The 22,519-nt window shown below is 41.6% G+C and overlaps 1 protein-coding gene across 2 annotated transcripts; it reads right to left on the reverse strand.

Moving 5' to 3' along the window:
• Positions 1-7,412: 7,412 nt before the first annotated feature.
• On the reverse strand, positions 7,413-19,448 carry LOC120746181 (cyclin-T2-like). Of its 2 annotated transcripts, XM_040051500.1 has the most exons (9): positions 18,960-19,432; positions 18,336-18,417; positions 18,119-18,247; positions 13,772-13,832; positions 13,424-13,486; positions 13,285-13,330; positions 11,033-11,196; positions 9,567-9,637; positions 7,413-9,463 (listed from the first exon to the last, which is right to left on the reverse strand). In XM_040051500.1, the coding sequence occupies exons 1-9, from the start codon at positions 19,115-19,117 to the stop codon at positions 8,402-8,404; spliced, it is 1,836 nt and encodes a 611-aa protein (XP_039907434.1). In that variant the 5' UTR covers positions 19,118-19,432; the 3' UTR covers positions 7,413-8,401. The 2 variants fall into 2 exon arrangements, with proteins under 2 accessions (XP_039907434.1, XP_039907436.1); XM_040051502.1 differs by lacking the exons at positions 7,413-9,463; positions 9,567-9,637; positions 11,033-11,196 and having other exon boundaries at positions 12,993-13,330; positions 18,960-19,448.
• Positions 19,449-22,519: the final 3,071 nt, after the last annotated feature.

The following is a 22,519-nucleotide window of genomic DNA, read 5'->3' on the forward strand; positions in this document are numbered from 1 at the left end:
AAATTTAGTTAGCAAATATAAGGCAAGGAGCCAGGTTCCTTCTTGTTTTCAACACCAAGCTCTGTAATCTGGTTCAAGAAGTCCAGATCTCTGTTTTTATAGATATAAACCAAACTCTAGTATTGGCTTATAAAGCTTGTACAGCAAATCAACAATATGGTTTATTTGGAGTTAAGTTTAGTAGTTTTAGGTCTGTTCAGCTCTATAGCCGGTTCTGTCCTTTATACTGAGCTGCTGAGAATGAAGAAAGGCGTGAGATTTTCCCAAAACAAAGCAAAAATTAACTAAAAATCTTAAGCACTGTATAGAGTTGAGGAAAACCATGTTAACTTGATAATTCTCTGTGAATCCCTGTGAGTGATTCATATAACACTGAACACTGATCTGTTCTTAAAATGTGAATTAATTGCAATAATTTGATGGCAACTGACTAACTTCAATTATTCTAGCATTTGAAACAAGGTCATCAATCTACATTGTAGATAAAGATGTATTTTATATACTATATATATATATATATATATATATATATATATATATATATATATATATGTATGTATATTATAATTGTAATATTATTATTAAAGATATATATATATATATATTTACAATTTTAATACCTTTTAGTGAGGCTTCATGACCTCTAAATAACTACTGGTCTGTATTTCTGTGGCACTTCCCCTCACATAGACTGTTTTTGCCAGAAGGAGTTTTTCCTTCCCACTGTCACCAAGTACTTGCTCACAAGGGGACTGGTTGACTGTTGGGGTTTTCTCTGCATTATTGTAGCGTCTTTACTAACCTTAGTGCTTTCAGGCGAATGTTGTTGTGATTTGGTGTTATATAAATAAAACTGAATGTAACTGAATAAAAATTTGAAAACAAAAAAAATCATACTTAGTCTAAAAAGACTTTAGGAAAATGTTGTTGTTGTTGTTTTTATAAATCAAGTGAAAAAAGTATCATTTTTATCACACACTTTGAGAAAGTTGCCCCCTGCTGGCTATGAGAAAGTATGCACATTTAGGACACTTCCACCCAGACGGGCAGGTCCACCTTTTATATGCAGTCTATGTTATGGTAGCATGTCTTCTTTCTCTCTTTTTTAAAAATCTGTAATATGTTTGTGTTTCATTATTACTGTAGATGATGTCAACATTGATGCTTCTTTCAGTTTCCTTATAGTTCTCCTTTTGAGTTTCCTTCTTAAAAGAAAAGTAAACATTTTTGGAAGTACTTAAATCCGTCGTCTTGTGCAGAAAAAAGATTCCACATGTGCGCTAAATATTAAGCTAAAATAAATCAAGTGATAATTTCGGCTAGTGTAAAAGCTAAAGGGGGAAAATATCTAGTGAATGGTGTCTTACATAACGTGAATAAGTTACACTGTGTCAATTATTGCACTTCAGGGAAGCAAATAAGTGATTTTTTGCGGGGACATCCTGTTTTCCCTGCTTCCAAGCTACGCTGTGCTAAACTAAGCTAACCTAAGCTAATCAAAATATTTAGTAAACCTAGATTTGCAATTGTGGAATTGATCTTCTCAGGAAAAATACACTTAAAACTTTCCTTTTAACTTACATCGTTCTAAGTAACACTCCACTCAAAGACCTCAGTGATATTTGGCATTAATATTCTTGTTACCTTTTTAGCATTGGATTAATTCAATTTGACTCAAATGAAAGACAAAACAAGGAATTGCATGTGATTATTATCATTAGCATTATTAATTCCTTCCACTGCTGTGGCGCTGATGACAAAGTCACAACAGAGTATAAACTGAACCATTAGGAGGAAAATATTTATTAGGGTAGGTATTTTCTTGGTGTTGTGATTGCAGGGTCATTATGCTCTCCCTAATGAAACAAACCAGCGGAGAGCCTCCATCTCGGCTGTAGCCGTTATCATCGCCCTTCAGAGAATATAAAAAGGAAAACACTTCAGCAGCAGGCTAATTAAAACCAGAGAGGTCTGGATGAGGAGGCCAAACAACCCACACAGGTGGCGGGCACGTCACTCTCTGTGTGTTCGTGTGTGTGAGCTGCTGTAGCACGTAATGTTTATGCATGTCTGTGTGATTGTGTGTTTGCATGAGGTAGCAATTCAGTTTTCCCCTCTTTTATTTGTGTGTGTGTGTGTGTGTGTGTGTGTGTGTGTGTGTGTGTGTGTGTGTGTGGTACACTTGTAACTGTGTGTATGTGTGTGTGTCAGGGCTGTATGATTGTTAGAGCTCTCCATTCATTTTAATGGCTTCAGCCTCCACTGCTGTCGCCTCATTCTGCTACGTCCGCTGCTGACAGGAAGGACCTAGAAGCTTTCATCTGACAGGACCCTGCTCAAATAGGCCATTGGTGCACCATAATTAGTTCAAATGTCGAAGCGGGTGAATTATTGATGATTGGGGACGAGTAGGGAGGAAGACATTTCACATCAACTGTTTTTTCTTCTTCTTTTAGCCTCCCTTTTTAAAGGACAGCTGGTGCTGTGCGGTTCCCGCCACAAACACAAATCTCTGGTGTTCAGGCCACGAGAGGATGCATTTGCATCCGGCTGAGAGATAAACTAGGGTAGTAAGGGGAATAATTACAAAGGAAAACTCTAAAATAATGTCTTGTTTTTCACTGAGAACAGCTGGCTGAAGCGAGCACTACAGATATTTTTGTGAAAGAAAAAATACCTTAGCAAGGGTTGGGAACACAAAGAAAACCACACTATGAAGACAGGGGCTAATTTATGCTCCTGCCAATCACCGGATATAATTGCGCTACCATGGTATAATGGCAGCCCGGGCCCACTCATTTCCCCCCTCCGGCTCTATCTCAGGTACTTAGAGGGGTTTCCATCAGCTCCTGATTTTTCAAGAGAGACCTCTCAGACAGAAATGACAATGGACTTTCAATGGCTTATAATCATGCCACTTTCCTGCACAATTTCCCGGGCATCATTTGCATTAAGACTCATATGGGTATAAGTGCACCACATGCTGCTGCGCGAAGGCCTTTTTGATCAACTCCGCCGCTCAAATTACCAAGTGCCTTGGCATTTCCGGGAATGTCTCCAAGCCCCCGCCGTCCGACGGTTATCTGAATCTGTTAATTAGATGGATCGAGTCCAAAGTTTGTGGCAGTACGAGCTCACACATGTGTGTGTTTGTGTGCGTGTGTGTGTGATTGCTTTGGACTGAAGATCAGAAAGTGTGCAGAAATACTCCTCGGATTTATGCCGTGAAAACCTGTGTCCTTTTCTCAAGGTTATTCAACACTGCGTCTTGTTTGCTTTTTCTCCCCCCGAATACATGTAATTCCTCTAAAATCGAATAAAACGACGCTGGATATGTTTGTGCTGCTGAGCTGCCCCTGCTGGCATTCAAAGCCAAAGGTAATATTGCCATCTAGAGGATCGGAGGCAATAAAGCAGCAGCGATGAATCGGGCGTGCCTCATAACGTGAAGAGGGACGGTTCACCTCTACATCTGTCATATAAGAAGTGACTGTCATGACTGATGGTTTTCTCCCTGATATCTTTATTTAGCCACATGCGCTTCAGCGGTAGATCATGAAGGAGCATAAGATGAAAGGGAAACCTTAATCATCCATTAACTTTTAATCTGCTTTCTGAGCTGCCGAAACAATCAAAGTGATTTAAAAAAAGGTATGTGTGGGACCTTTGCCCGTGGGCAGCTATATACAGTGTGTTCCTCTTCTTTGACTTGTAATTAAGAGCTTGGATGGTGTTTTCCTTTCAGATGGCTCTTAATTCAGGGATTTGTTGCTCACAAAAGCCGCTCTCATATCTCTTCCTCTCTGCGGATTTTCAAGCGGTAGGCGTCTCTTATTCAGCTCGAGAGGTTGCTGAAAATAAATCATCACCCTCCCACCAGTATGCGAGAATGTCCAGATGGTTGAATTTTCACTGACGTCCTCCCGCTGAATTTCCCCATTGTCTTCCACGCTAAAATTAGAAGGTAATACTTGGTGAAAACGCTGCGTCTGCTCCGAGGGTGCTGGTTAATTATCAAGAACTGGATTTATGTTCCACCCACAAATGAGCCGCTGAAGCTGTGTTGTGAGGGCAGCCGGAGCTAAACCTCAAAACGAGCCCTCGAGGTTTGTTTGAAGGGACCGAAAATGGCAGGTTTCACTGTCAAATGCGGGCTTTTCTGTTTGTTCCCCGTGCAAGAAAAGCAAAAGCGGAACGGCAAGAAAGACGACAATTAACACACAAAGAGCGACTGTGCTCGTGCACCGACGCAGCGTGCGTTTCCGTGTCTCATTACTCCCATTAACATTACTAATTCAGCAGCTGAGCAGCCCAACTACTAATCACTTCAGCACTCTGTTAGAGGCTGTACTAAAAGACAAAACTGTGGTCAGTTAATGTAATCAGTGTTGTTTGTTTGTTAGCCTATAACAATCAATTAATCACTCTGCCACATATAAGCAGACAGACAGCAGGACACGGTCATTATGTGCTCCCGTTTTGACGAGAATTTTCTTTGGCGGCATTTGACAAATGACTGTTTTATCTTCAAATGCAGCGAAGGCTTAAATTCAATGGGGAATAAATCCAATGTTATGAGGCTGGGATTAAACCATCTGCATGATTTGGCAGTTCTTTTCATTTTGCATGCTATGTGTGCTTTAGAGGCCAAAATTAAAGGCTTAAACGCTTTAAAAAAAAAACAAAAACCTGCATTACTATTTATTTTTTGTAATTCAACAGTGAGTCAAGGCCATCCCGAGTGCTTCGTGTTGATTTAATAACATCAGACGAGGTTTTAGGGCTGTTTAGTGTTCTTTCAAACACTTTGATGGGTAAAAGGAAAAAAGGTGGACTTAGACTGGTGTTTCAGCGCTGCCTACAAAACTGAAGATAAAAACAGATCCGGGAGGTTGGTGAGGTAGAGCGTTATCAGCCTTTTCTGCAACTAATAGGAGACAGGCTACCTACAAACAGACTCGAAAGTAGCAACTGAGGCCATGAACTGATCAGGAAAGTGTTTACAGAGCCAAAGAGTCAAGTGAAGCAGAACAGTCGCCCCCTGCTGGCCTTCCAGGAAGAGATTAACTTCACTTTTCAGACCCGGGAGCTCCATCCATCTTTGGTTTTACAGTTTGTGGAAATAACGAGTTGTCATCACTGTGGTGCCATCGCATCATCTCAAACTGGGTTCTTGAGCATGACAACAACAACGCCACTCAAATGGACACTACAATCACCTGATCTTAATCCAACAGAACACCTCCTCACCACAGCTTCAACTGAGTCCGGCTTGCAGAAACAAACATTTGTCAGAATATGTTTTTAAGCACACTTGTTAGGTCCAGGCAAAATGCAGCAATTAGTAACCCTGAAACCCTGAAACTACAGATTGCTCTGGGACATTTCAAATCCCAGTTTGCATTTACAATTCCAATTCAGAGCAACAATCATCTCAAGGTGCTTTATAGGGTAAAGACCCCACAATGTTAGAAAAAACCCCAACAATTAGAAAGCCCTCCATGAGCAAGCACTTGGTGACAATGGGAAGGAAGAATTGGCTTTTAACAGGAAGAAACCTCCAGATTCGAGCTCATGGAGGAGCAAGCCGTCTCCCATGATTGTTTAACAGGAATTTAGAATCCTATAAGATGAGAAGTCATCCTGAAGAACGGGATGCTTTCCTGCACAACTACTACTGTTACTGTAGGTTTTGCATTTACTTAGTACAACAGCTCAATCTGAATGTGCTGTCTGTACTTGAGGTTAAATATTCTTGTATTTGCTTTGATCAAAATTTAACTGATATTTTTATTTAGAATGTATTTAGCTATTTCTTAAATATAATACATTAGTATCTGTGAGCCTGATAAGTTTTGAGACATTTTTAGAAGTCATTTTTTGTTTTCTCTTGGTTTGACGGTCTTTGGAGAACTCTGTAATATTGATAAATGGTCCAACAGAAGGGCCAAAAAGAGATGGTGAATATAGAGCCACAGCAGTGTTTTGTACTGTGGTGACCCTGATGTCTTTTACACAGGCTGGTGTGACCACATCAAAGTCTTTTCCTGGACTCGCTGGTTCTTCCGCAGTTGTGAGAGTGAAAAACATCAAGAATGCACAATAGATCAGGCTGGTGTTAGACAGGCTGCTATGAGAAACTGTTCAGCTGCTGGGGTTTTCTCACACAACCATCTCTAAGATTTACAGTGGATCATCACAAAAAGAGAAAAATACCCAGTAAGGGGCAGTTCTGCTTCAAGCTGATAGGAAGGCAACAGTCAAGAAGAGCATCTCTGAGTGCAGAACACATCAGATCTTTAAGCAGATGGGCTCACAGCAGCAGAAGACCACAGTGGGTGCCACTACTGTCAGCTAAGAACAGCAAACTGAATTTGCACAGACTCACCAACATTGGACAATAACATTATCGATGCATGGAGTCATCCTGCCTTGTATCAATGGGTCAGGCTGATGGTGTAATGGTGTGGGGGACATTTTCTTGGCACACTATGGCTTCTTGCTACCAACTGAACATTGTTTAAACACCACAGCATAACCTGAGTATTGTTTATGTCCATCCCTTTAAAATTACAGTGTACACATCTTGTGATGGCTGCTTCCAGCAGGAAAACGTGCCATGTCACAGAGCTCACATCATCTCAAAGACATTTCTTCAACATGTCAGTGAGTTCACTGTACTCAAACCAATAGAGCTCCTGTGTGCGGTGGACTGGGACATTCACATTATGGGTGTGCAGATGACACATTTGAAATGATTGAAACTAGTGACTGTGATTAGCGGTTACCTTAAAAGAGTGCAGACTCGAGGTCGTGTAGCTTAGCTTCCTTTGCATTTTTGGACTGTTAGGATGCAGCTTTGGTTTAGTGTTCCTGCACTGATGTGAGGTTGGTGGGTGCAGGCCGCTTGTAGGATCTACATTTCGATTTGTATCAGAGGCTGAATCTTTTTCATGCAGAGCGCACTCTGCAGTCTGTGTTCCTACATGTGCGTAGCTCATTCCAGTGTTTCAGAGTGCAAGAGTATGCCGTTTTCATGCTACAAATCAGTTTTGATGAAAATGCATTGTGGCAAACTCTAACATAGCAGTTTTCCGTACTTAGACTTGTAGCCGCTTGCCTCCCCCGCAGAGCACGGCTCTTTGGAGGCGTCTGCTATATAAATGTAGGCTGGGGAGTGCAGTACATCACACAGATAGCTCAAAAGAGTGTACTCATATTCTTTGGCATGCTTAAAATTTTCAAGTTGGTCATACTTAAACTTTTGCTCAGAACTGGTACTCCAGTTTGGGCCACTGGTTTGTCGCAGCTATGCCATTTTGGAGTGGTCACAAACTCACTGTCCCACAGTAACAAAATTTAGTCCCATCGTAACAACATTGTAACAAACAAAATGTCAAACACTTCCATAATTCAGCATGTTATCTTTTACACCTTTATTTGGGCTCCCAATACACAAATCAAGGATATGTTCATCAATACAGAGTCTGCTTTAGATCTCATGATACATTGAATGGAAGGAGGTCTGGACTGATGCAATAAACCAATAACAGTTTAATTCTGAACTACAGTCCTATATACACAATCTTATTTTAGAGATCTGTATTTTCTTGTAGTTAATAACATTTATCATACTGAATAGTAATTGACAAGGTACAATCACACGGCCTTTTTTTTTTTTTTTGCGCTTTCAGCCGCTATATCTTAAATGCACTTTCACAGCAGATGTAAAGTAAACTTCATTTTAGCTCTATAGTGAATCTGCACAAAACTTCAGGCACGGCCCGATAGGCAAATGGAGTTCCCCTCACATTTTTATTTGTTCGGAACTGTTGATGCGCTCTTTTAAATATATGCAGACCGTGTTTCCTAAGAGAGACGCCAAAGTTTTGCCGCTTTGTTTTCGTCAGCAAACCGACGAGGTGATACATCTCCACAGAGACGGGTAATAAACCCAAACAGAGGAAGATTCGTTCTTTTATCAAAAATTCAAGACCTGAGATTTTTAGTGAAACAAAATGTCTTAACATACAAAGAAAGAAGAAAAAAAACAAAAACAAAAAAAACATGAACTGTAAACTGTCACAATGGTTGCGTCTTCCCTTTTGTGACTAAAAACATCTGTGTTAAAAATAGATGTCAGCTCAAGTTAAGAGAACATTTAAAAACCTATTTTTTTCAGCCGCATTTCAAAAACATCCAATTTTTGAGTGTGCGCTGCAAGCTAGTAGTACACAGCTCTATGACATTTGACAGTTTGACAAGAATCATCAATGATCAGTGTGTAGACACGACTGAGGGTGATGCAGAATTCAGATAACTTAAGACAAATAAAATCATTTTTAAAATTTTAATAAACATGGTAATACCTTATTGTAGACAACACTGGGGACTCTCTGGGTTACAAGTTCATCCCTTGGGCACTTAGTAAAGAGTCCAGCATGTCAAAAGTGTCTTTGTAGTCAGTGTGCTGCCCGTTAGATGTCAGCATGCCGTTGGTTCCGTCGTGGCCGTGGTGCTCCATCATCCTCTGGTTGCTGTCTGAGTAGTGAGACGAGCTCAGGCTTCCTTTGGAGGTCCTGCTGCTCTTAGACGAGTGGTGGTGGTGTTGGTGGTGGTGGTGGTGATGGTGGTGATTGTGGCTGCCGGCATCAGGGTGGGGTCTCTTACGAGACGAGCCAGAGGAGCTGCCCTCGATGCAGTGGTTGCCGGGAGTACGGGCAGATAAGGAAGAGTTGTCTATTGCCCCTCTGTTGTTTGCGCTGAGGGAGTACGAGTGGCTGTGTTTTGAGTGGCGGTGGCTGCTGTGCTCTCTGTGTTTGTCTTTGCCTGGCAGAGCCCCACCCTGCTCCGAGCTGCCGTGGCGCTCCGATGAAACTTTGATCCGCATTTTGAGCTCCTCGCTAGTGGCCGAGCCGTTTTCTGCGTATGAGGCTGCGAGGCGAGGTTTTTTAGAGCTGGGCTTTTCTTTCCTGTCACCCGGCTGGCTGGTCTGCTGCGGCTGAGAACGTTTCTTGTGGTGGTGAGAGGACAACGCCGGAGGAGTGTAGACATCTGTGCTTGGCTCCTCCTTAACGCCGTTCTGCAAGGCCAGCTCGGCCGCGTGTTTCTCTCTGTACTTTTCCAGAGTCAAGACTTTCTGTGGCCGCGAAAAAGCGGCGGTGTTCACAGCGAGCTCGCTGCTAGTCCCGCCTGCAGCTTTGTGTTTGGGCTTCACCAGGGTGAAGTCTGAGTGGGCGGGCTGGGAGAACTGGTCGTACCCGCAAGCCTTTGATTGGTCGTTTAGTGGCTGGTATGAGGCGAACGGGGTTGTGATGGTATTTAGGTTGGGCATGTCTGTAGAGTCTGATGCTGAGGGGAAAAAGGAGTTGGTGACACCAGGAAGGCTTTCTAAGGATGTTCCCTGGAAGGCAGTGTCCCCAGTTGAACCCTCTGTCTTTGGCTTCTTAGCAGCTTGAATCGCCTGCAGACAGAAAAGGCAAACTCAGCATGACATACGAACAATACAAATCTCCACAGTACCAGCTGTGCCCTATGTTCTGGGCTGTCTGATGTTTTTCACCTACCCTCCAGTTTCGTATCCTCTTCAGCTTGCTGGGCGTCTTCTCCAGGATTTGAAGAAACTCATGGGTGAGCTCTGAAAACAAACAAGGCAGCCTCAGCTCTACCAGTTCTCTAACAAGGGCTCAATTGTAACAAACAAGGTGGACAAATCCACTGAGCGGGACTCGCTATAATTATTTGAATTCTGTGAAAGACAATGGAGCAAAACCATCAGCTGGCTCTACAGAGCTCTTGCAGATGGACTCCAGGACCCAGAGAAGGAAGAGGACCAGTGTCACCAGTTGCAGTGAAAGACTGTATAACTGCAGTTTGAACATACGACACTACATGCACCGAATAAGCAGATGAACTATTCTAAGGACAGCAGTAATGTGGTCAATCAGATCAGAGCTCGCTGTTTAGAAGAAACGTTTAAAGTAGGAGTAAGACGATGGTCCAGTTTCAACTCTGTTCTAGACGAGGGATAAGGAAGGAAACAGGTAACGTTGCTAAATTTAAAGTTGGAGCCTCCAGACAATGAAGAACTAGGACAACACATTTTCAGATTAAAGGTGAATTACAGGTGTGTGCGACTACTAGACAAAAATAGTCACTATTCTCACTCCTGGGTACCAGATGTACTTGTCATTTAATCTAAATGTTAATAATTAAACATTTTAATTGATACCCAGTGCTGGTGTTGTGTGCTAAATGTTATGCAGCCATCTGCCACCAGATAGAGCTGCAGCTCCGTAAAGCCTCAGTGTTCCCTGTGAAATAAAGTCAAACCTCATACTAGAAAGTAGTACATATGCAGGGTTTTCCTGGCTCAGAATGGACCTTTGGTTGAGGGGCGATTTTATATGTTAACAAAGCAGAAATCGCAGCATAGCCAACATTTTAATGTGTGTTTGGGGATTTTTATCAGATGACCTCTGTGCTGTAAAATCAGGACAAATAAATTACTGAAAAGCAAAGCCCGATTTGTGTTAGTCTTTGTGGGTGAGGTCACTGTTACGTACTCGTGCAGCAGTCTGACAATAAAAAGAGAAAAGTGTTTATCGTGATCTGATCTACAGTCTGCACAGAAACAGATTCCTCAGTTCCTCTGATACACAAGACATAAAAATGTGCTGGTGCTAAAACTTTGTGGCCCACACAAAGCAAACACTTGTGTCACACCCAATTTAGTGTTGGCAATGCCGTAATATACTACTGCTGGAAGCTCTGGGAGAGCCTGGGCTAAAAGTGAGACCCAGCTTATTCACCATCTGTCTAAAACACAGCAGCTGTGGATGAAGAGACCACACTGTTGGAAGATGAAGTTTATGTTGCTTTTTTTAAACACATTTAAAGATGCTTGATCAGAAAGAACAGTTTGTAACTTTTTTGTGCTTTATGAAATGCTGAGAAGACACTTTCCTTGTACGAACTGTGTGACTTTACTTTGCTGGGATGTGAATTTCTACAACTCAAAATATGCTCTTACCGTTAAGCAGCTGTAACGTTACTGTGCGGTCCACATACTCCCACCAGTGTTTGCCATCTGTAGACACAGGGATCTCCCATTTGGACCACTTGCAGGCCAGGTGGATGCAGACACATGCGACGACTGTGGGCCTGTACTGTAGGCAGAAGGTGGTGAGGTGCAAACTGCAGGAGACAAGAAACACAAAAGACGACTGTCAGCTGACGGATCTGCGCACCAACTTGCATGATCTACTATATATTTTACTGTTTAACAGACAAACAGTGGTGACTGTAAGATTCAGTTATCTTCGTATCACATACACATATCCTTACCTCACAGGACTCCCCTGTCTAAAACCTATATCTGTTAGATTGTGTTCCTAAATGTCTCAAATGATTACATAAATATAGACGTACTGATTTTTATTATTGTGTTTTGTGTTAATGTAAAAATGATGGAAATTACAAAACAACAGCGTTTCTTAATCTCTTAAGAAAAATAAAGAGTTTCAGTTTTGATATTTTTACACAGCGCTTATATACAGTATAAAATTAGTGACGATTCAAATGTAGCCACGCTGAGACTGAGAAACACTGATGTTGATAGCCAAGACAAGTGATTACGCTTTCAGTTTTCTACAGTTAATTTCTCCCACACCCTAACACCCAAACTACACTGCAAACTGCCCCACAAAGCCTGTGGGCAGCTTTGAAGTCATCATGTCACAGCAGTTTAATGTCACAACCAGTCTGTGGGCCACTCTTGCTTGTGCTCTTACGTGTCCTTCAGCCGGCTGCAGAGAAGCGCAAAGCCCACTGTCTGTGCTTTTCATGCCGTTTCCCCTGATGATGTTTCACACCTCTTTCGTGGTGACCTCAGCTGTCGCTCCCTTAAAAGTTCAGGCCAATAAGTAGTCCACACTGAGCTACAAGTCGTTGTTTTTGTTGGAAGAATGTGTCAAAGCTAGTTTATGTACCCCTGTGTGTACACAGCTAGCTACACACCAACAGTACTAAGTACCAACAAGCTTAACAAGTCATTCATCAAATGTCTTTGAATCACTGGAAGCTAAATGAACAATGACGTCTATATTCTTCCAAGCAGAACACACAGGCCCAACTAACAGAAGCTTTTAAATATGGGGTTGCAAAGAAATGGGTTATGTCACGGTAGCAATGTCCATCTTTTATATACAGAGTATGTGCTTAAAAAAATAGAGGCCTATTGTTGCATTTGAAGCCCACAGACAATATATATTTGCACTTTATTATATGTTTCAACTCTATTAGCCTTAGTCTAAAACTTTAGGAGAAAGTAAGTAAAAGATGTGTCTATTATTAATCTGTAAAACAAAAAAACTTGAATAACTAAACGTTTGCTATGTTGAGCTTCCTATGTCACAACAGTGGCTGTCTTTTTACCAGGCTAAATCTCCATGGTAACATAAAACCAGGAGACTTACGTTCAGAGTTTTAGTTTGAAATCAGCTTAAATGCCCTTTGTAATATACTTTCTCCCCCAATCAACATGATTTTCACTTTGATATGTACAAACCAAAACAACGTCCATGTCTCCAAAATTAGAGTATGGGACAGTTTTAATGCTTAGGTAAATCCAGTTTAAAGTGAACCCTTCATTTGATTAAGACTGAATGGAGAAGACAAGACTCACAAATATCATTTTGTGTGGAAAAAGATTCACGTAACGCATGAAGTGCCCCTTGTTATGTGAGCACGAACAGAATCTGAAGGAAGAAGGGATTTAGGTATTGTCGAGCTAGCTAATATTCCTCACAGTACTCCGTAGTGACCCTCTGGAGTCCTCTAGAACAAAAGCATTCAGTTTGCAGTATAGTTTGGCGTTTCATTGTTAGCTCCTCTGGATTTAAAAAAAGATCAAAAAGAAACATTTAAAAAGAACAGTAACCGTACTTACCAAGAAACTCTAAAAGTTTAAGAATCTTTAGTGGCAATCTATATTCAGGCTACCGTTTGAGACTTTTTTTTTTTTTTAAAGACATGTGCACTCGGTACCAAACAACTTCGAGAGGTAAACAGCAACACTACACTCCACATTGTGCATTCAACCCCTATGTGCCAACACAGAGCCCTTGTACAATACACCGCACACAGCAGCCTGGTCGGTACTTCCCCATTGGGGGTTCCCAGGATCCAAGTGCAAACAGGGCGTTGGACACAGGAAGGGGTACCCTGCAGTGCAGGAAGCTATAGTGTGCCATTACAGTGCAATAATGGGAACAGGATAACAACCTGTTGGTAGCCATATAATAGGAAGTCTGTGCCAAATCCTTGCTTGCTGTAAAACAAGAGAAAAAACTGGTTTTAGAGCAAAGCTGATAACACACAGCAGTAGTTCTTGAAAAGTAACAGGTGAGGAAAAAGGTAATACCTCGCACTAGCTGGGAACATCGCACAACATCTGTGTGCGGATGATCAACTGTTATTTCAAAACCTGCAACCAAGAAGGAAGATCGTCAGGCAGAGGTGCACATACAGAAGCAGAACATCAGTGAGATAATGTTTTGTTTTTTTGTTTTTTTACATTTGCTCAACAGAACGGGAGGAAAAACGCTGCATCAGAATATGTGAAAAAGTGTCAGCATGCATGTGTGGTACTTTAATCATTTTCTTCTGTGTGTAACCCCCCTCTTGGTGTTACACTGGTCTATTGTAGAAACCAGGAAAACCAAGGACAGCAGAAAGTGTGTGCAGTCTGTGCAGGGCAGCCTGTACTCACCCAGAGTTTGTAGCACGATTGTTTCCAGTGCTACAAGCTCTTGTGCCTGCTGCTGGAATGCCTGAAACAGATCAAGCCGTGAAGAATTAAAAACGACCCTCGACAACCACAAACAAATCCATTTTTATAAGCACACACACAAAACAAAAATACAATCAGTGGACAGGAATGTTAATGGAGCAAGCCTGTTAGCATTATACATTAGGGATGTCACAAAACTCGAATTTCAAACTCGATACCATTTTCAATGCCATGGAAAGGTGTCGACACCATGCTGCAACAACAGGAGCAATGGCGCAGAATTCATTTCTGCTGCAGCTGTTTACATCCCCAGTTCTGCTCATCAGACCTGAAACCCATCTGATTCCTGCTCTGCTCTGGATTTCACTCATTATTTGCTCGGATTAGTTCTCCACACGCTGAACTCTACTCAGTTCAGCTACGGATCGCCTGCTAGTTCACAAAGCCAGCGACCCATCAGTGTTTGTAATCTACTCTGCCAACGGCTCAGTACTCCAGCACGACCTGCAGTCTACCAGCTGTTACTTTAATGCTAACAGATGGCTAATGTGGCTATCAGATAACTGCTAAAAGGTAAATGGCTAATGCTAACGTGTGCGTCTTCCAGGTTAACATTTATGAAAACTGTTTAATACTTCAGTGCTGTTGAAATGGAAACTTTCCTGACCTCTGAAATTCCTCCTGAACTCTTCTTCAGTGTTATGAAGGTTAACTACTTCAGCTGTTAGTGAGAGGAGGAGCTGTGTGAAGTTGTGTGTCGAAGGCTGAGGCAAAAGACAGCACTGTTGGTATCGATGCTGTTGTAAAGAAGTTTTGTAATTCAGTAGGAATTTTGGTATAAATTATAGCCAAGTATCATTTCTTTGTGAACTCTATTAGATATAATTGGTTTAATTTGGTGGACACACACACGCTGACATACACAGACACGTTTATACAAAAACTGAAAAGGTTGATGTGTGTCAGTCTCCGTTTTGGATGGGTGGAATTTTTTCTGTATACTTGTGGCGGTCACCTTGTGCTAACAGTCAAGATTGAATTAAGCCCACCCAATCATCATTAACAATTACATCTTCTTTTAAGTAAATGGAAGTTTAAAACCTCAAAAAAGCCAATATGGCTTATGATAGAGAGGAAAAACAAAAGAAACAGCCATGCTGCAAAACATGAAAAAATTTGGATGTAACCAAATTATCTTTGTCCTTTCTTGTACAACAAACTAAGACTGAAAGGCTTTTGATTAAATTAAGAAAATTCAGCATGCAACTCACGTTTAACAGTCTCTGATACTCAAACATTATCTATGATGACACTCAGCAAACTGTAACAGAGGCTACTTCTGTGAAAAGCATTTGATTAAATTAAGCAAATTCAGTAATTAACTCACATCAGTCTCTGACTTCAGAGTCAGCTGTGACAACAGATACGTTTATTCTAGACATCAAACTGCAGCTGCGAATACTTTACAGACAAAAAGCTGCAGTTTGCTGCCTGCCATCGCTGCCTCCAGTCAGAGGTCAAACCTAACAAATGGTGCGATCCACACAGACTCCAGTACACATCTCATGCGTGTCGCCTTCTTTTCACCAGACAGCAGTGCTCAAAGTAATCACTTTGTTAATCAAGGCCTTTCCAGCTCATTTTCACATTAAATTATTATTATCCTGATCTACTCAGCCATGTCGACATCTGGCACTTCTGACACACAGGAGTGGGCCTTCACATGCAAAGAAAAATAATGGTTATGCATCTGCCCTCTTTTATATAAATGTGGTTGTGGGGAACAGTTGTACCAAACCAATGAAAGACTCTAGTACAGGCATGGGCAAACTACGGCCCGGGGGCCACATGCGGCCCGTTAAACGTTTTGATCCGGCCCGCCAAACTTGAAAAAAAATTAATAAATTAACCTTGTTAATGTTTTTATTTCCCCTGCAATTCTGATGTGATGAAGCTTCCCTGGAGTAAGCTTGTTAACGTCACCACAGATGGATCTCCGAATTTAACGGGAAAAAACGTTGGCCTGCTGAGGAGAATCTAGAATAAAGTGAAAGATGAAAACCCTGACCAGGATGTCATTTTTCTCCACTGCATCCTCCACCAGGAATCTCTATGTAAATCGGTGTTACAGCTGAATCATGTTGTGAATCCTGTGGTGAAACTTGTCAACTTCATACGCGCACGGGGACTTCAGCACCGTCAGTTCATTGCATTCTTGGAGGAAACTGATGCGGATCACCAGGACCTGCTTTATCACTCCCGTGTCCGCTGGTTGAGTTTGGGCAAAGTGTTTCAACGAGTGTGGGAGCTCAAAGAGGAGATTGGCGTGTTTTTGGAGCGGCAGGGGAAGACTGAGGAATTTCCTGAGCTGAGCAACAAGAGCTGGATGTGTGACTTTGCGTTTGCTACGGACGTATTTTCACACTTGAATGAGCTCAACGTGAAACTGCAGGGGAAGGAGCAGTTTGTGCATGACATGCACACAAACGTGAAAGCCTTCAAATCCAAGCTGGCTTTATTCTCCAGGCAGATTTTGAACACGTCATTCACTCATTTTCCTACACTAGCCACGCTGAAAGAGGCCGGAGCAAAAGTAAAGAAATACAGCGAGTCACTGGATGCACTGCACGGAGAATTCTGCCGTCGGTTTTTGGATTTCGATAAAATTGACAAGTCACTGGCCTTTCCTCTGTCACAAGACCCCGAAACAGCTCCAGAGGAGCTTCAGCTCGAACTCATCGACCTTCAGTCCGACCCTGCCTTAAAAGAGAAGTTCAGCTCTCTGAAACTAAATGACTTCTATGCTTCACTCAATGATGCCGCGTTTCCAAATCTAAGGCGAAAAGCGCAGATGATGTTGGCTTTGTTCGGCTCTACCTTCGTGTGTGAACAGACATTCAGCGTCATGAACATCAACAAAGCCAGCCACAGATCCAAGTTAACAGACCTACACCTCAGATCCATCCTGAGAATCGCCACAACAAAACTAACTCCAGACTTTGATGCGCTGGCTAAAAAAGGAGACCAACAACACTGCTCCCATTAAAATGTGTGTGTCTCCGTGATACGCACGTTGTTAAAATGAACAGTGCGCGCAGATCAAATATAACGCTTCACAGACTGACTTGCTGCAACTGTTTCGTTCTTGCACTGGTCGTTGTTGACTTTTGGCACCAATGAAACAAATTGAATAAAAGGAACAGGACAAGTACATCTGCATCTCCTACCGTTTTTGGAAAAGGAAAAAAAAAAAAGAGTCAGGAGGAGAGTGATGTGATATCCTGAAGGATAACAGAACTTTCAGTGCTTTAAAATAAAATGTTCATTTATTTGATTTTCAGTGTTTAAAGAGTAATTTCGAAGTCAGAGATTTTATTGTAATGCTTTTCTTCATTTTCATTGGAAATTAAAGCACATGTTTTCTCCATATCCCAAGATGTGTATTTTCCCCCCAATGAGGTGATGTTTTCAAAGCATGCCATCTATCTGCTCCTGTTCCGGCCCCTTTGTCAAATGTTAGAACTCAATGTGGCCCACGAATCAAAAAGTTTGCCCACCCCTGCTCTAGTATAAACATGGTTAGAACCCGATGAAGAGAAGCAGGACGGGCAAGTTTTTTTTATACATTTAAAAAGGGTGAAAGGTCCAAAAGACAAATGTTAAGAGCCATTTTGTCTATTTAGCTGATGTCATCCTACGCTTTGGAATTAGTCACCAACCATATGTGAGCAAGGCTTTCCAGCAAACATTCACTTCACACTGGGAGTGAGATAAACTTCCAGGTATGTCTCCGCCTCTCCTTTCTCTAGGAACAGCACCGTTTTTTGTGCTTGGGGCCACGTAGTATGCATTATAAAGGATAGCTAGCACTACCTTAACGGTCACATAACCCCCAAATGACCCAGGCTCACTCCCAGTAGTGGTATTGTTATTTCCAATCTCACAAGGTAATGATAGGATAATCAGACCATGGAAAAAGGTGCTCAACCTTTAAGACTGTTTCCTTTCAGCTCATGGCACAAAGTTGGTTTAGAAGATTATATACTGGCATAAACCGAGGGATCGTAAAACCTCAGAACTAGTGATCAACATGTGTTAAAGTTTTCCAGAGCTAAATAAGAGATCTGAAATAAAATAGATCAGCAGGACACATATTGAAAAGAAAAACAAATAGACAACCTCGGCCTCACATTTCTACTAGTCGCAGCATCAGTACAATCCATATGTAACCTCTAAAAACCACACTGTAAGGTCTGTGAAACATTAACAGTAACTTACAAAATATGGAAAAAAACATAAGCTCCAGAGCAGTCACAGTTTACTCACGTTGCTTTTAGTGTCCAGGGGAGGATCTTGTGGGTTAATCCAGGCATGGGCTATTTTAATGACGTGTTCCAGCTTCCTGGGCTGCTCCTCAACTTTAGCTGCCAGGAACAACGTAGTCTGGGAAATTATCTATACAAGGGAGGAAAGGAAAAACACAGTTTGGCTAGTCTGCGGCAAAGGTGATCGTGATATCAGCGAACAACGCAGCGATACTTACATTTCTATTGAATTTGGTGAAGGAGTGGATCATATAAAACCTGTGCATATAAACTATAGCAGTGTTGATAATTAATTGAGAGCTGAGTGAACGGTTAAGGAAATCACATGGATGGTTCACAGGCAAATAAACAACGCCATTAGATTAGAAAGCTTAGTACTGAGCTAAGGCCTTGGAGATCGCAAAACGTGAGGCCGCGGGTTAAAACCCTGTCAACACACTCATAATTACACAAAGCCCACATTTCCAATGTGGGCTGGAATCGTGTGTAGAGTGGCAAAATGTTTACAACACACATACGACTAATATCAGTACTCAGTTATCTCTGCTTTTAGTAGACAAAAGCTAACAATAGAAACAACAGACTGACGAGCCAAACAATAGCTAAGCTAGCTAGCGGGCCTCATCACCTCCGGCGGGTCACAAACGTCCTGTGAGAGGAGTTAAAATGGCTCATCTTATCAGAGAGGCCTATGTATACAATACCGAAACATTGAACACCTGTTTACACAATCACAGGATAAAATATAACAAGCATTTCATTTCGAGCCGCACTCTATGCTAATGCTAACTACAGACAGCCCGCCTGCCGTCCGGCAAGACTCAGCGTTTCAGAAAGGATACACGTTGAGTCTCTGGCCAATTTCTTGGATTAAGTTGGCAGCCTGCTGTCGGTAAGCGAGCTCTTTGTCTGCTTCTATTCCACAGCGTCGAGACGGCGTATTTTCGAGCTGCTCCCGGGTGAAGAGCCATTTCGTAGAGGGTCCCCGGTGGACCGCCATTACGCTCCCACTGCCAAGCCCGACGGTCTAGCACCGGGAGGGAGTGGGGCAAGCGGGGCACCGGAAGGAAGAGAGAAGACGCGTAAACCGGCACGAAACCGGTAATATATTCTGTGAATAGCGCCCCAACGGTCGGTGGTGCAAATCGCACGCCGTGTAGACGATGCGTTACTGGTGTTCCAACCCGATTTTGTTTACAAATAAAAAAACAAACAAACAAACAAACAAACACAAAAACTAAAGCTGAATTATGTAATTACTCCAGTAGGTTGCTTTATTTAGCCCAGAAACACTAACAGCTTGTCTGTGTAGTTTCGCAGTAACCATTTAAATTAAGAGAACGGCAGTAAAAAAAAATCTGTGACGTCGACAAAGAGACGAGCGTTCTTCGGAAGTCCGGACTCTCGTGCGAACTTACGAAGTCCGGACTAGTGAGAACGGGAGTACGGACTCGATTTAAAAAATAATAACGAAAATATTTATATTATTAAATATTACCCACTACAGGTCACAACTGTACTTTGGGCATTGCTGTTATTATATGTATTATATGTATAAGTGTATATAATGATGCAAGTGTCCTTTGACTGCTTTACCTTTGTGCCGATTTTTATTAAAATCAAACATAAAGTACAAAAGACTTATGAAAGCAGGCATGCGGGTTAGTTTTGTTTGTTTGTTTATTTATTAACAATTTTACTGTTATGGGTGTTTACACATCCAAAAATGATCACTGTGCATTAAAGTAGTTAGCGCATGTTGATGATGTCATCAAGCGGCGCCTGTTTTGGTCGAAAGCATGGCAGCAGCTAAAACCATTATCATGGCGGGCGACAGTCATAGCAAAGAGATGAAGCACTTTTGAAATATGGGGAAAGCCAAAAACTGCGCTTCCTCCACTTCCGCAACATTGATTCATTAATGTTGAATTCTCTCGCAGCTGTTCTATTCCTGTGTTGTTGCAGTATATTAATAACTAACCTCGTATTGTGGATGAGTAATAATCAGTTGTTCTCCTGACTGAAGTTTGGCCCGTGTATAGCATCTTGCTATGCGACTGCATTTGTCCCTGACCACCAGAATCCCTCACATTAACTTTTAATGAGTGGAAAAAAAAGTTGGCGTTCATCCTCTAGCTTCACTGTGCTAATGTTATGCTAACATAGCTGTGTCACTAGCAATCACATAGCACATCATTATATCAAATCAAATCAAATCAAATCACTTTTATTGTCACATCACATGTGCAGGCACACTGGCACACATACCAAGTAATCCAACTTCAGTAACCCTGCAAATGCCACTGCTGTTTAGTTTTCTGTCTTCATTTATGTTGGAAGTGGTAGCAGAGCTGTACGTTTTAATTAGTTTCAAAAGTCTCAGTCAGAACATGGTATGAAATGTTTAGGCGTAAACTAGCGAGCTAACTTCCTGTTAACTTCTAACTCCGTTAAATTTAATAAATTCTGTTTTCATGGATGTAAAACTTAATTGTAACACCCGATAAAGCAGCAACGCAGCTGATTTAATTAAAGATGAAAGAATTTAGACCGTTTTTAACTCTGAGTGTTCGTTTGACTTTGGGACCTGAAATGGACGGAGTTTTGGACCCAGATTACTCCGCGAAGCTCCTCACTACGGCAGCCGTAATGCTCTGACAATCCATCAAGCAGTGCGGATTACCAAAATTGTACTAAAACATTTTCGGTTCGAGGTCAGTAAGCACAACCAGAATTCATACATAAGGCACACTCCCGATTTTTGAGAAAATTAAAGGATTTTTTGTGTGGAAAATACGTTATACAGAAGAAAAGAATATATATCGTGATATATATCGTTACTGCACATGCTTCAAATTATATCGCGATATGGATTTTAGGCCATATCGCCCAGCCCTACTCAAAAGGTCTCATCAAGTCCCGATTTAATTCGATTTATGCTGTTATCAGTGTTTGCATGGATAGCATGGCTGTGGTGTCATATCAGTGTATGCTCTCGGTGTTTGCTGATATCAAACTGTGGTATGAGGACCACTGTGGGTTAATCTTTGTAGTGATACTCACTCTTTTTTTTTTTTTCTTTAGACCTGGTTTAATTCTGGTATAGTTGAATATTTGTATATAATCCCTGCAGCTGTCAGACTCTATAACAGGGGTCACCAGCCTTTCTTAAAATTGAGAGTTAGATAAAACTGTGAACAGTTTGGTTCATCTTTAGTTATATGGTTCTATCCAGCATATTCTATCTTGATATGCTGTCTTATCACAGGTTCATTTTTCAAAAATATTAGAATAGAATTAGAATTCAACTTTATTGTCATTGCACATGCACAGGTACAGGGCAACGAAATGCAGTTTGCATCCATCCAGAAGTGCTTTAGTGATATAGATATATTACAATATATATTAGCAATAATATAGATATGTGAGTATATTACAGAAATGGGTCTATTATGGTATGTTATAATGTACACGGTATGAAGTATGTCAAATCAAATCAAATCACTTTTATTGTCACATCACATGTGCAGGTACATTGGTACAGCACATGTGAGTGAAATTCTTGTGTGCGAGCTTCACAAGCAACAGAGTTGTGCAAAATACAATAATGTAAACAAGCAAAATACAAGAATGGCTACATGTTGTGAATATTCTATAACTATAAGTATGTACAGGCTGTAGTGAGTACAAGCTATGTACAGGCTATGAACAGGATATAAATATGAAAAACTATACAGAATATGAAATAAATAACTTTACAGAATCTGAGATATACAGCTATACAGAAATGGGAACTATGCAAGTTGTAAACAGTTGTAGGATTAAAGATTATCGAATGTACAGAATGATTATTTACACAGAGCTATACAGTAGTGCAGTTAAGATAAGTGAGGGTGTAGATAGTTTCTACAGAGGCTATATAAAGTGCTAGTGGTTGTGAGTGGTGGTTCAGTCCATGTTATTATTGTGTGTTTGAGGGTACGGTTGTCCATTGTGGGTGTGTGTATGTTCAGTCCATGTGTTAACGTGGGTCAGATGTCAGGAGGCAGAGTTCAGGAGTCTGACGGCTGTGGGGAAGAAGCTGTTCCGGTACCTGGTGGTCTTAGTCCGGAGGCTCCTGTGGCGCCTCCCAGAGGGCAGGAGGGTGAAGAGTCCATGTGATGGGTGACTGGGGTCTTTGATGATTTTCCCAGCCCTTTTCAGACACCGCTTCCTGTAGATGTCTTTTATGGCAGGAAGTGGTGCTCCGGCGATGCGCTGGGCAGTTTTCACGACCCTCTGCAACGCCTTCCGGTCCGAGGCAGAGCAGCTCCCGTACCAGACTGTTATACAGTTGGTCAGGATGCTCTCGATGGTGCAACGATAGAAGTTCACCAGGATGTCTGAGGACAGGTGGTTCTTC

Source organism: Simochromis diagramma, unplaced genomic scaffold (genome assembly GCF_900408965.1).
Source record: "Simochromis diagramma unplaced genomic scaffold, fSimDia1.1 OVJJ01000107.1, whole genome shotgun sequence".
Classification (NCBI taxonomy): domain Eukaryota; kingdom Metazoa; phylum Chordata; class Actinopteri; order Cichliformes; family Cichlidae; genus Simochromis; species Simochromis diagramma.